The sequence below is a fragment of the Gavia stellata genome, chromosome 1 (assembly GCF_030936135.1).
Source record: "Gavia stellata isolate bGavSte3 chromosome 1, bGavSte3.hap2, whole genome shotgun sequence".
Taxonomy (NCBI): Eukaryota; Metazoa; Chordata; class Aves; order Gaviiformes; family Gaviidae; genus Gavia; species Gavia stellata.
In genome coordinates, this window is record NC_082594.1 from 80,930,862 (window position 1) to 80,945,761 (window position 14,900).

Here is a 14,900-nt window from a genome sequence, read left to right on the forward strand (position 1 = left end):
AATGATTAGTTCAAGAAGGCAATTTATTCAAAATAGCCAATCCATATTTTTCTGTATAGTTTCTGCTGAGCCTGCTTCTCTAACCATCCTGGGACTCCCTGAGTAACACAGCAGCTTAAGCTTCATGCTATTATTGCACTAACCTTTTAGCTGTCTTTCTTTAATAATGTATTTCTTTTTTTGACAATAGCTGAGACTGAACTGTCTTGGAAAAGAAAGGTGTGGACAGCCAGTGAAGTTCAGCCGAAGTGGAGGTGAACAGCGTTTAAAAAATAGGTTTTGTTTTATGCCCGGCCCTGGCCACATGCTGAAGGAAGGGAGGGCGGTTACCTGGGGTCAAGGGGCTCCCCCTGTGCCATCAGTCAAACTGTATTGTAAACAGCTTCCAGCACAACCAGACTTAAATCATGCTACTTCTACTTTTGATATGAAGTTAAAAGCCTGGGGTAGAGACGACCATCATTTTTTCTTAACTTTCAACCAATCAAGGGAATTGTTTGGATATAGGTACTTAGGGCACTGCACTGATAGAAGTATGTATATGAGAGGATAAGGAGCATGGATTTAATATCTCTTCATTCAGCAGATGAAGACATAAAATAGAGCACACCTCAGAGAAAGGACTATTGATTCTATTTATTCTGGTTTTTGATGAGCACTCAGATCATCTATGTGTTTTTTACAAACGTTGTCTCTTAATGCACTTGCCCCTAACAGCCATAATCATGTTAGACAAGTACATGTAAGGATCAAACTGAATCCATACTAAAAGACAGTTTGAAGGGTTATTTTTGCTTGAGCCAGGAGTGAACTGGAACCATTATTCTGAAGTGTTTATGGAGCCTAGACTGGGCTTGATTTCTTTTTAAAAAAGCCTTTCAGCTCCCTAGATAAAACCAAACTGAGAATTCATATAAACAAGCTAAAAGAAGACTATGTCAGTGAGATTCTACACCAACAGGGAATATTTGTGCTTACGTCAAAGTTTGCTGTCACTAATGTTTTACCAGAGTGTCAAAGCTGGAAATGGTGTCTCAGAAATCCTAGAGCTGTGATTCCAGGTGAGGAATTTTTTGCTGAGCAAGGCAAGCAAGGCAACACATTTAAAAACCCAACATATTAATAGTCCATTTATTTAAACACTAGACTCTTCTACCATATGGACGTTACCAGAGAGATTAAAACAAAATGGAGGAAAATGAACCATAAGTAACACACATCTTTGCAGAGATAGCCTCCTGCTGAAAAATGATCACGCTTTTATACCTTTTAACACATCTCCCATAAGGCAAATGAAGACATAAACCATAATTTCTCCCCATTCCACACACTCTCTCTCGCACAAACATGCACATTATAGGAAATGCCATCAAGCCATTGGGCACAAACCTAATTCCAGAGTACGCAACAGTTCACACAGTGACATGGTTTTATGAGTCTTGACAATTTGAGAAGTGGGATCCAGCTCTGCACCTAGAAACTACCAGCCCTGGTAGATGGGAGAGCTCCTGGTTAACCTGTCATCACTGCTAGTGTTACCTTCAGACAACATGCTTATAGCCTCATCGGTCTGCTGGCTGTCAGTCATCGATATCTTCTTTGAATCATGGATGTTGCTTTGGTAGTTCACTGGTGAGGGATAGGCATTTTCACCCACAGTTGATGAGGACATCGATTCCCAGGGTATTTCTCTCTTCCGCCATTTCAGGTCCACCCTCCATCCTGTCCAGCCATAGAAAGCTAACGTGAAGAGGAAGCCTTGCATTGGATTAAGAACCCCCTAGGAAAGAGAAGTGCAACAGGAGTTACACCAGCAAGGCTTCATTTTGAACTCCAGCAAAACACTTTGCATGCATTAACAACTTCCCTTTCACTGAACAACTGCTGTCTTTAAAAGATGTGCTTTGCATGCAAATAAAAGTGTATGTTGTTCCCATTTCAGACACAAACAAGCTGGAGTGAAATACTAGGACCTGTTGTTCCAATATGCTGAGGCCATCCCACTGAACAGCAAGCACTGAATGGCTTTTCTAGCATGAACTTTAGTTCGCCAATCCCCTGGAGTGTTTTTAACATTCCCCACAAGCTCTAGACTTTTTTCTTCACAAAAGCAAATACTACATTTTTCACTAGAAGCCAAGTCAAATATCTGAGAGACACTAGCACACACAGAGTCAAGTTTTTTAAAATAGCAGCAGTTGATCTGTCTGGAATTGCTGCAGATTCCTCAGCCAGTGAAAATGTCCATCAAAGTCAGATGGAAAAATGGGGAGAGACACTGAAAAAGAAACTCCCAAGCGATTTCAAAAAAAAATGGCCTCTGTTCCCAGTGCCGTGGGATGCCTGGCAAGTAAATGGCGTTAGCGCTTTCCATTTTTCTCATGAGAAAAGAGCAAATTATTTTTACAGCCAATTTAAAAAATAGCTCAGTTCCTAGACCTGACCTCTTGCTCTGCAGGTGAGCAGGAGTAAGGTCCCTGTCACATGAATCTGTTCGCTCCTTGTCAGAGGAGGAGGTTGTATCAAATCAGTTGCATCACTTAACCCTTCAATACAAAATGGCTCAAGAGCTTAACTACACAAAGCATACTCAGGCCTTACAGGTATTTAACAACTCCAGAATAAACTCCCTTGGAAAAGGAACCTGCGATGTCATCTCTGAAAAATCCCTTGTCAAAAAGACAGAGAAAAGAAGGTAAGGTACAGTAAGAGGCCAGCATCTTACAGCTATTTTTTGTCCATTGCTTTCAAGATTTTTCATATATTTGTTCCCAAATAATTATCCAAAAGTCATGACATAAGATGCAATTATCTTTATAATAAAGAAATGTATAATAGAGAATTACCAGAAAATGCCCATTTTATTGGGGAACCTTCAGGAATCGTGAGCTAAAACTTTGTAGCTTGCATTATGGCAGAGGTTAGCAAGGTTAGACTAGAAATCATTGTAGTGGTCTGTTGTGGATCTTAAAACGGGTATCAATCACTTACAGAGAGAATGCATACTCCAGTAAATGGGAGAAAAACTTGGCCTTTGGTATATTTTTGGCAAAGTTTATATGTGAAAAGCACTCCCAGTGACTGCTCCTTCCTCTCTCTTACTTTCTACTTTTCTTCCTTGATTTTCAGAGTGTTTATATCCCCCAAAATCATAAGCCACCCACTACACTGGTGCTGTTCCACCGGTCTTATAAAAGTAATTTCTAAGACTAAGCAATGTCATGGCTGAACTACCATTATAATCCATGTGATCAGTGCAGCACTTCTGATGTTTTTCAGGAGGATTTCATTGATATCTGGCTGCATTTCGAGGTAGAACAAAAGGCTCTCGTTGATGATATTGGATGACCAGCTATTGCAGGAATAAAGAAGAGGAAGAAAACAAGACAATTATACATATATATCTGTGTGTGTATGTATATGTAAAGTATGCCTTAATTTCAAATCATAGAAATTAGGATCACCAATAAGGAGAGTGAGATTTTTTTTTTAATGTTGCCTCAATCTGAAGGGACCAGTAGGTCTCTGAGATCAAAAACCAGACACTTACCCAGACCTAGACAAAGAAATCAATATAACAAACAAACAAACAAGAACCTAATCATTTGAGCTTGCTGCAGAACAGTAAATTGCAGGATAAAAATGAGATGATTAAAAACAGTGATCCATAACGGGAACATCATGCATGCTGACTTCTTTTGCTTATGTCTTAAAAGGATAGTGCTCACAGATAAGGAAACCAAATATATGCTTGGGTGTTGCAAAAGGCTGCAGAAACTCTAGCTGGAGTTAGAATTTCGGGGTTAGATTACAGCAGACTTTCAAAATGTACATAAAAAAACTACAAAACAAAACCAAAGTTGATTTTAAAATCCTTGCAAATGCCATCAACTTTTTGGAATAAAGGTAATTTCTGTTTCCAAAGAAGGATAAGCATAATCAAATGTCATCCTGTGAAAGAAACTGAGGATATTCTACACTAAATAAAGGTTGTAGTAAATGACTGTAACTTCTTATAACTTCTAAACAGTCAGACCAGCATTTCTTTATAGTTCTACTGCAGCGTCAGAAAGGAAACCATCAGCATCCATGTCATACTTTCTAAAGGGGCTTACACATGTCCTTCTTGCAATTATATTTTTATCACAGTGTAAACCCTCCTCCTCTCCCCTCCAAATCTGCAGGCATCTCTTCTGCCCCATGTTGACCCAACCTGCTGTCTTTGACTAACTCATCTCATATTTGACCTCTAGGATGCAAAGGCATCTTCCCTAAGCTTCTGAGATGGGACTGCCTCAGTCTTTCCCTACAGTAACCTTGGAGAGAGTTTTTACACTCTAAAGCTTATGTTTTATCAGGAGAACAAAAGCCAAAAGGAGAGTCATGTTTATTTTTTTTAACAGGAAAGCCCAGAATGTGACAGAATGAAAATAAACAAATGTCCCCACTGTGTCCTTGGGGAATTGGTCCTTTCTTTCATGCTTGCTCCCAGACCAGCAAGCTGGCCACCATTCCTTAGGTTGCAACGCACTTCTGTGGTGCCTCTGGGCTGCAGAATAAAGCTCACTCTTTCCACAGCCCTGGAAGCCTGGCTAAATCTCTGCTCCTCATTATTTCAACAATTTCCAGGAAGCCATGCTGCAGGCTTGCTCCCTTCTGTCTCTCTCCCCCTCTCCTGCTGGCTACCCCACCCTTTGTACTAGAAACCTCTCTCCCGAGCCAAGTGGACTCAATTATTCCCCAAGAAAAGACAATAATTTCCCTCAAGAGCACTCCAGTGTACAGCAGCCAGGAGAAGATAAAAAGGCAGTCTTTCTCCCTGCTCAGCCTTTTAAAGCAACGTAACGTACATTAATACACCTGCGTATTGAAAAGCGAAGTAGTTGTAGAGACTGTGAAGTTTGTCCACGTCATTTCATTACTCCAGGACCGTTTCCTTCCTCCCCCTGTCACTTGTGTTACCCATGTAGGTAGTAAACATTTGACAGCAGTGACCACTTCTTGCTAGGTCATTGCACAGACCTTTGTAGAGTGGCTCACCACCCCTTCTGGTGCCTTTACTGCTGTGTGATAATTGTGAGATTGCAGTAGAAACTGTTTCCTCCAACAGCACGTCCTATTTCAGCTCAGTTTTGTTGCGTGCAGCCAGTACCTCCGGTTCCAGTCACCACTCTGCTGGATGGTGCTGCTGGAGCAGAGGCGGAGGGATTTGGAGATGAGGTGTGCACTCCTTCCCCACTTCCCTTGCTCTCTCCCTCCTCTCCTCCCTATCTCTTTCCTGTCCTACCCCAAAGTGCTATTTTTATGGAAGAAGATGGAATATTAAAAAAAAAGATTAAACGATCAGAAATTTCACACACAATCATATGGAGATTTCTTTTCTGGCATATAACCCTGTATTTCCAGTTGATATCCATGCTTTTTTCACACACTTGGGATCTGCAGACCACAGAGGTGGCTGCATTATATAATCATAGTCAGGGCCAGGAAGGCAGTCTTAGAGGCATATTTGTTGTAGGTTTTCAGTAATGTGTTTGGTGACAAGAGGCTCTAAGTAGTCTTGGTTTTTTTGCTATTGTTTATTGGGGTTATTGTTTTCCCGGTGATTAAACATTTTTATCATTTCCTTGCAGCCTTGTGATGCTACATGAGTGATTCAGCTACTTTGTGAACTAGTTTAGAACTACTTCTTCCTTAGACACCCTCCCTTCCAAGCATGGAATGAAGCAACTCATTAGACTCTATTCTCGTCCCCAACCCTCTCCAGCTGGGAAAAAGACAGTTTAAAACAAAATAATGCACCTCTTACCAAATAACAAATACCAGCATAATCTTGAAGAAGCGGATCTGGATTTCTGTCCCCAGACGTCTCTCATTCTCTGTGTAAATCCCTTGTCTCCCTTTCAGTAAGGAGGCAACTGGAAAGCATACAATTATTTTCATTAATATATGTGTATCTTGTTAGTTATAGGCACAAGGATCCAGAAGATAGATGTCTGTAAAGAGGGAACAAAGGAATGGATGGATTTGACTCCAGCAGCAGTTCAGAAGCTGGAAGGACCATCATCAAGGACTCTCACATATAGCCTAATACTAAAGGAAAAGAAGTACATCCATTATGGATTCCTAAAATGAGTGATATCCCACCAGCTGCTTTTTCTTCTCTCAGTCCCACTGAAAATAGAAAATAGTACAGTTAACATACTTTTCTTTTATAACAAAAGGTAGTCCTTACAACTTCTATATAATGTGTGATATAATGATATATTTATTAGGTGATGTTTAGACTAAAATAGAATACATTCTAACCTATTATGCACATTGTATTTCATTGTGCAATTGATAGATACAGCATTGGCTACACCTCTAAAACTTAATGGTGTGATGTCAGCAAAAATAGACAGTTATGCCACATGCTGTTCAGATATCACAAGGAATATACATATGCATAAACACAAATATATTTGGTGTGTATTTTCCCATAAAAAGAGCAACTTTTTATAGGAACAAATTTTTAAAGGAACAACTCTTGCTTTGAAAATGAGTATTACTGAGAGACGCAGGATAGATGGGATGAAGACTAAACTGAGAATACAAGGTCTTCTGTTGCTGTTTTTATATATTCAATGTGTAGATGATAAGTATGAATTCAGTGCTAGCAAACATCTAGCACTGGTCATATTACATGCAAAGAATGCATTGAATCTGTGGCTTTTTTTCAGCCTCATTTCTTCAAAGCACTGGATAATAACTTAAATGGGAACTTCAAGGTCCCATCTGAATTGTGTACAACTCCCATTTGTTTCATAATCTCAGAATCAGGAGTAACAAAATTCTCATCATATTTTTTTATTTTTTTAGCTCCAGGGCTGCCAAGAAGTTAAATCAACTATCAGATCTCACCAACATTATCTGTAAATCAGAATAAATTACATTCCAAAGTCCAGTTTGGTACCAATACTATGGTAGAGTTAAGCATCCACTATACACTGCCTCAAATACTTTAAATCAAGAGTAATTTAGTAACATAGAAACACCTTTGCCAATCTGAAGTAGATGTTTATAACAACATAGCTTGAGTACATCATCAGAGTGTGTCTCTAGGGCAAATTTCCCATCAAGATGGTATCTTTATTTCAATAGGCAGCTCCCTCCCACCCTTTGCTGTATCTTTACGATTTAATGAGGAGCTATCCCACATCACTGAATACACAGGCATGACTTTTTACGGTATTGTTAAATCGCTGAAGAACACATACTGATTGATGCTGGCCATTAAGAACATACCTGCTGATACTGTCCTCCTAAACAGGATTGGGTTGACGACCAGCACTAGCAGGAGTGGGGCATAGGTTGTGATGTAATGTGGGATTGCGTGCTCCAAGCCATTTTCACAGCTGAGAAGAAATCATGAACAGCTTATGCATATTTTTTTTGCACATCTGATAGTTCTGGCTATTTTATATATATCATCTTTATCTTAAAAAAATAAAAGGAATTAAGCAAATAGACACTAAACTTTTAACTCACAGACCTTCAGCACCCGTTCACATGGGACACAAAGTTAATTTTTAATATGCGCTGCCTGTGCATTTTTCTCAAATTTAAAGGAACAAATACAAAGCTAAAACCAGGAGTGGGAGAACAGTGGCTCGTAGCAGAAGCTGTATCACAGTGCTGCAGCATTGTGCAGTCCCAAGTGCCTGCATTGCCTGGCATACTTCTTCAGGGCCCCCTGAAACCCAGGCAGGTATTTCTAGAATACTCACTGACTCAGTGGGACGTGCTTGTCAAAGATCAAAAAAGCCCAACATTTGGATGACTGCCTCTAAAGCTGACCAAAAGACATTCAAATGACCAGAGACCACTATGATTTCACAGTGTGTTCCCAGAGCCCTGCTTACCTGGAGAGAGAAGGGTAGTAAAGCAGTGCAATTCCCTCCACGCAGAGCATCACTGCAAGACCCCACGTCATCATGTGGTACAGCACAATCGTACTGCAGGCACCAAACAGGACAGGCGTAATTAAAGATACCAAACCTTATACTTTCCACAGTGCAACATAAAAATAGGACCTTCATTCAAACAGAGCTTTACAGGTATGAAATGGTGCAGAACAACACTGGCAGTACATTAAACTAAGGAAAGCAGGTGGGGTGGGGGGGCCCTTCAGAAAAAGGATGAGCCAAAGCAGTTGTTGAGTCTTGCATACAGAAATCCTGTGTCCTCCAACCTGTAGGGTAGAAAGCCTTTCCCTTATCCCCAGATCTCCAGAAGGAACCCCTGCATCCTTCATTTCTCCTGCAGAGAGCAAATTAGGGGATTAAGACTTAAGAATGGAGCCGAACAGTCAAATAAACCACCCTTCTGTAATTTGCAGAGAATTATCTTTAACTTTCAGAGTTGGATACTGCTCCCATCTTAGGGAGATTCAGAGCTCTGTGTGTAGAAAGTCTTCCGTTGTTTACTCTGATCTTAGAATCAAGCCCAAATACACATGATGTTTTTGGTTAACAGGGATGGGGAAAGGAGGTAGGTCCCTATTGTTTCAGAGTAGAACTATGGGACTTCACAAAATCAGGTTTATCCTCCACAGGTTGAAGTTAACTCAAAAATCCCCATAGTGATAACATCTGCCAGAAGAACCATGTCTTCAGTACCCGATTGCTCAGTATCTTCTGGGAACAGAGTCACATAATTCCATGTTTAGCAGTAGCAACTGAAAGTCATTTTGCCCTTCACACAGAATCACACAGAATCACTAAGGTTGGAAAAGACCTGTAAGATCATCAAGTCCAACCATCAACCAACACCACCATGCCCATTAAATCATGTCCCACAATGCCACGTCCACACGTTCCTTGAACACCTCCAGTGAGGGTGACTCCACCACTTCCCTGGGTAGCTTATCCTAACAACCAACTTAGAAACACTTGGTATTTTCTGTCTGGCATTAAAAGCATGGTACTTTTCAAAGGGTTTAGGTTCTTCTGTTACAAGACATTGCAGAAAAATGTATAGTAAATACATATTGTTCTTCTTAAAGACTTTACAGATGTGATCAGAAGTGTAATAATGACGACACTGAGAAGTGGATAAAATAGAAAATCTGAGAAAAAAACCTGGAGAATGAACTATATGAAATTCAGCACTTTCCCCTTCCCACTTTTTTATTTTCAGGATAACACTTTTTTTGCCACAAGAATCAATTTCAGGTATGGAGTAGGGACAAAAATAGTTATCTTGCTGCAATAAAGTTTATAGAGCCTGATCTGCTCCCTATTTTTCCAAAGGTTAAATTAATTGCGTTGTTAGATTTAAATTCCAGTTGGACATAAACAACTCAGTATCTGAGCATTGCCATGGCAATTTAAGCACTTAGCCCACCACTCATCTGTATCATTACCTGGTAACCATATGGACATCAGATGTTTGTACAAGCTTCACTTACACACTTAGATAGCTGCAGTCGAACAAGGACATACAGTGTTGGAAGGAAAATAACAAATTCAGAGCTTTAACTCGGGTACCTCAGTCCAGCTGATCTTCTTACCACCAAGTAAGAATCAACGGCATAGCAAAACAACCACCAGAAGACAGCGCTATATAATAGCTGGATCCACATCTGCAGGGAAAAAAATGCCAAATGTCACAGCTGCTTCTCAGGTACCACTGGGGACAGGGAGGGACTCAAACCTTTAGCCTGGTGATTTGTTCTTTAAAATGTGTGTATTTTCCACCTGAGATTATGAAGTATGAAACCTTATTCAAAATCACAAAAAAAATTGCTGTAGCCAACAGGTGAAGTCATAGCTAAATTGAACAGCATTTGCTTTCACAGCTTATTCTGTTGTTTAGAAAACCTGTTATTTACCTCTCCAGTCCTAACCCTCAATGTCGTGAGTGAAGCCCGAAGAAATTTATAGTGAGGATGTTTTAATTTTAGGTTACAATTTTAGTAGTTTCTCAGTAACTGAGGCATGAAAATACATCCGAGGTCAGCCATCACCACAGTGTGCCTATGCATCATGGGGTCTGCATGTAGCGGGTGTTTTCTCCATGCATAAGAACCAGATTCAGGGAACAGTTATTAAGAAAAAAAGGTTGTTAAGAAAAATATCACTCACCCTCTGGAAAAACTATCCATACTGAACTTCCTGACTGATTTCTTCAATAAAAATCCAAAGGAAACAGGTTCAAGTCAAGTTAAATTCCACAGCGTTCATGAGCTGACCCTATGCATTTTTCCCATGAGCCTATATAAGATAAGTGGCCTTTCTTTGCTATCGTTTATAAATTCCAAATTTCTTCCCCATAGGAGCTGGCTCTTTGTAATAGTCTGGAACTATTTTAATATTCAGATTACCTTCCCTCCGAGCCCTCTTTCAGTTCTTATCTGAATATCCTTTATCATGGCTCCATAGGAGCATCATTTTACAGCTGGAAACCAACATACTTGTTACTGAGCCAAATGTCCATGAAGAGAGATCTACCATTCCTTCCTCCAAAAGGCAAATCAAGCTGGGAAATATTTCCTTTCACCATGGGTGTAGACCCTACCTCTAGTCATTTGCGGCACAAATTATTCAGTATTTAATTCAAACACCATGACATTTTCCTAGTGCACAGGAGCCAGAAAATAAAATTCCAGTCTTCTTTCTAATGCACTTTATCCATAGCATTCAGCATGTAACTTCATCTGCACTTCTACATATTTGCTGCAGTTGAAAAATGCACAATTTACTATACATACACACACACATATAAAAATAAACTGCGGGGTCTTTCCACTCAGAAAATCCAACATAGACAAAACTGTCTCCAAAAATAATATAAATCAGATACCCTTAAAACCAAAATCTTCATAAGCTATCTCACTTTTTAGCAAAATGACACATCTTGCTACAGTGCCTGAGAGGGTACCCCTTTGCAAACCAGAGGGTGTTATTCAAAGGAGATGCGTAAAAGCCTCACTACTTGGAGTTTGTATTGGCTTGTGGTTAAGTGAAATAAAACAATAGTACTAAAAGGAAAAATAAAATAGAATCAGAAATATTTTATTAACTCACATGAGAATATGTTAGGGGAAGTGAGAGGAAGGAGGGTTATTTTTCATTCCAATATAATTAAACCTAAATTTAGCAAGTGACTCAAATTACAGCACTTTGCTGGAGCCCAAGAAAGGGAAAATAAAAATTGTGGTAGACCGCTATGCTGCTTGCCATCTAACCTGAGATCCAAATGAAAAATAAACAGTCTGCATATAATACCTTTGTCACTGTTTAAAAATACTATTTTTTATGTTAAAGGCCAGAAAGTGAAATTTAAGACACAGGGAAACATGGTTTTTGAATAGGACATTCTTGCTACAAGATATTGATGTTGTTGGTTTCCCCTTCCTCAAAGAAAAAAAATCAACATTTGCATCTAATAAGCAAAACTTAAACATCTATGATGGAATTGAGAGTCGGTAGATGCATACAAGTCATATTTGCTTCTATAGCACAACACCATCATGTCTGAAATTGCCATTATAGAGGCATGTAAGGTACAGTGAGTTGCATTTTGGCACATATTGTTTTATTTAAAAACTACTGAAGCTGAATAATTTTGTTTACATGAAGCATATCCTCTTCTATATTGTAAACTTTGAATTGTAAAGCTAATACTCTTATTGCTCATGCATTGATTCGTTGGGCACCCTACGTTCCTATTGAATTTGGGTAAAGCGATGATCTGTCTTATTTGTCATTCTCCATGTTTTGGTAGAAACATGGCTTTTTCTTGTACAATAAACTCAAATTACATGTCTCAGATAGTATTGTAATTGTAATATTTGAAATCGAGTTTCAATCTGCACTTTTGGAATGCATTTACATTTTCTTATTCTATTTTTTTTAATCCAGAAGGTACTTAATTAGACTAGGCCAGATGCAGTCATTGCTGAGTGCCCATATAAACAGCAATCTGAGCTGTTATCCTGCATGGCAGGGACGGACCTTCTGCAGCAGTTTCGCATCTTTGGGTATATTTCTCTTGCAGCCCTTGTGTGTCTATAACACACACTCTCACACTGCAGAAGATAATTTAAGCTACCTGAGTTGCTGGTTTCAGTCAATCCTGACAATATGCCACAGTGCGGATTGCAATGTCTGCTGGGGAAGGTGGGCACATACGTTCGTGCTGCGGGTGCGATGGAACTGCCGGGGTATTAGCGCAAATCAAGCCAGTGATTCCACATCCCGTTCGGGAATGTCTGTACCCTGATGCCTCCATACCCCTGACTTCAGTACAGGCCTGCCCTCCACTATCCCAGCACTCCTGCAATGAGCGAGTACCACAAAAAGCTTGGGACCAGTGTGACCTGCGTTGCCCTGTGCTCTCAGACGCACCGTGCGGCAGCTAGCACCCTGCCCGCCCTGAGCCAGGCTTTCAGCGGGAGGCATGAATGCACTTGCAGGGGTGTGGCAGAGGCTGAAACCATCATATCCAGGCTCTGACTCACAGCTGACTTTCCTTTTGGACACAGTGGTTTGCCTTTCAGACTCCTCACGATGAGGGACTGTCAACTGGGAGCAGGAGGAAGGGGAGACGATCTCTGTACCTACCGCGCTCCCCACACAGAAAGCAGAAGGCCACATGTCGGTCCCGTTCACCACAGAAATGTCAGCTATGAAGCCTGGGAAGCCTAGCCATACACTTGACCGGAAGATCATACCTAAACAAAAAAAATGTATTAATGCTTTGAATCTGCTGGCGTGATTTGAGTCACATGCTTCTTCCCGGCCGCATAGTTCACATCGCAGCCCAGATTTGTGCATTCACAGCAAGCCTCCAGCTGCAGAGGAGCAGAGCAGGAACAACTGCGCTATTTAAACATCGGTGTAATCGCTTAGGGAAAGTAGTCCCAAGAGTCTGAAACTGCTGGGACTTGAAATGTTACGTAGATTAAAATCTCACTTACTTACAGATACTGTCACGCTCTTCCCTAAAATAAATCGTGTAGCATTTAACAGATTGACATAAACCAGTAACTAACTATTTACAATTTTACCGATATATATTTATATGCTAACATTCATTTCTCTATAATCCCCCACTGAAGAAAAAAGGTATTTCCTACTTTTCACTGTCTTCATTTTTACAAGCAGCTCTTTTCCTCTCTGTCACAGGACCGAACAAAGCAGGGCTTTGGAATTACATGAGAACAATACCCATTTTTTAAAATGAACTTACAGTTTGTTAGTGAGATTTTCTGGGTTGGCTCGAAATAGGCATTAAAACACCAACATACAGCAGAACAAACCCACCAGGTCTCCCACCAGGAGAGAATGGTTTTCCACCCACCAAAGTGATTCTAATTCAAAGACAATGATGGATAATTAGTTTGAGTTTGACAGTGAAAGGCAGAAAAATAACTTTATCTATTGCTGGCACCACCTGACTGAAAGGACCTTTTCCAGGTGAATGCACACACATTTTTTCCATATGTCTCTTTATTTCCCCCCTCTATCGTTTGTTTGAATATTGGCACTTATTATGTACCATGAGAGAACCTGGCTAGGTATGAAAGGGGAAAAGACCTGAAATCCCACTCCCTCCCCAGGCAGTGAGACTTACAAAACAGCACTACTTCTGTTATCTGATGTGAGGGCAAAAACGTTGTAGAAACAAACCCATCCTGTATTTTCATAGGATGTGTCATGGTAATTTATATCTAATTTGGCAGTAAATGCCATAGACTGACGGGACAGATTTAGACACATTAGTTTCATTTTGACTAATGAGTTTTGGTTTAGTCTCTGTTGTTTTATTCCTCCAGCCTATCAGCCAGGGGCTGGGCAGCATGTTGCCCTTGATAAGGGAGCTTTGCTCGCATTTCAAAAGCCTGTGTCCAGCATGATCTCTCTACAGCTGCAATTCAAACTCGTTTGCTGTCGATGTGATGTGCCCAGAGAAGTGGCTGGCACATGAACAAGACAGCAAACTTGGTCTGAGAGGATTTAAAGACATATAGGAAGTGTTTTTCAAATGTAGTCCTAGGGATCGGCTAAGTGTTTGATGTCAGCTTTAGTTTTAAATGTGCTGCCTCGCCTCCACTTTTATGCCTTACTCTGAGAACCAGCCACTGTTCTGGATTTTAATTTGTTTTAAAGCAGAGATTTAGGTCTAGATTTGCCAAGAGCTTTTACTTCTAAAATATAACTATTAAACAAGACCTGTCTGCCCCAAAGGCCCGTCATTTTCTGATCTCACTTAGCCCAAATCTTCCTGTGAATACATATAGCATGTTTCCCTCAGAAATCTCTGTTGTCCACTCACCAGCTGCATTTGGCTGTGGTACCTCAGAGCAACAAGAGCCTGCTACAGCAAGGGTGAGGGACATCAAGCTGGCGCTTACCTAAACCACCAAGGATGTCACAAATGGAGATAAGGAGAAGGATGGTGGAAGAGGAGGAGGCTTTGGGCATCTTTCGCGGGCTCTGACCCTTCTTCGGCAGGAGCTGCAGGATGGTCAGTAGCAGACTGATGGAGGCACTGCCAATGCAAACTCCACAGAAGACTTCAGGCTGAAAGTTCATCACTAGCTGTGTAGCCGCATCCCGGTTCGGGCAGCAGTAGGTTTCTAACCTGGGAGAAGCCATGAAGCGTCCAGCTGGTGGAGGGGTCCCACGAGCAGAAGAAAATACTGTTGCTTTCCCAAGGCAGCGTTCACTTTTTCTTCACCCTCCCCATTAGTCCTCGGTGGTGAGAATCACGCGATTGATGGATCATGTGTTGCTGCTGCTGCTAGAAGTAAATCCCCTAGAGCTGCCTTTCTCAGCCTCTCCTAGCAAGATCAGATCCAAACAAGAAAGCACAGTGTAATCTGAAACATGCCCCATGCTTGCTCAGAGCCA

General features: G+C 40.7%; 1 protein-coding gene across 1 annotated transcript; it reads right to left on the reverse strand.

The window, feature by feature from the left end:
- Positions 1 to 1,480: 1,480 nt before the first annotated feature.
- Positions 1,481 to 14,645, reverse strand: GPR143 (G protein-coupled receptor 143). Its single transcript, XM_009820607.2, has 8 exons — positions 14,402 to 14,645; positions 12,609 to 12,718; positions 9,531 to 9,625; positions 7,905 to 7,997; positions 7,288 to 7,397; positions 5,810 to 5,918; positions 3,235 to 3,352; positions 1,481 to 1,780 (listed from the first exon to the last, which is right to left on the reverse strand). The coding sequence occupies exons 1-8, from the start codon at positions 14,643 to 14,645 to the stop codon at positions 1,481 to 1,483; spliced, it is 1,179 nt and encodes a 392-aa protein (XP_009818909.1).
- Positions 14,646 to 14,900: the final 255 nt, after the last annotated feature.

Coding starts and splice junctions, on each gene's coding strand:
- GPR143 (XM_009820607.2), bottom strand. CDS start 14,645: ATGGCTTCTCCCAGGTTAGAAACCTACTGCTGCCCGAACCGGGATGCG. Junction 12,719..14,401: donor TGACATCCTTGGTGGTTTAG/GTAAGCGCCAGC, acceptor TTTTTTGTTTAG/GTATGATCTTCCGGTCAAGT. Junction 3,353..5,809: donor ATGCTGGTATTTGTTATTTG/GTAAGAGGTGCA, acceptor TTCCTGCAATAG/CTGGTCATCCAATATCATCA.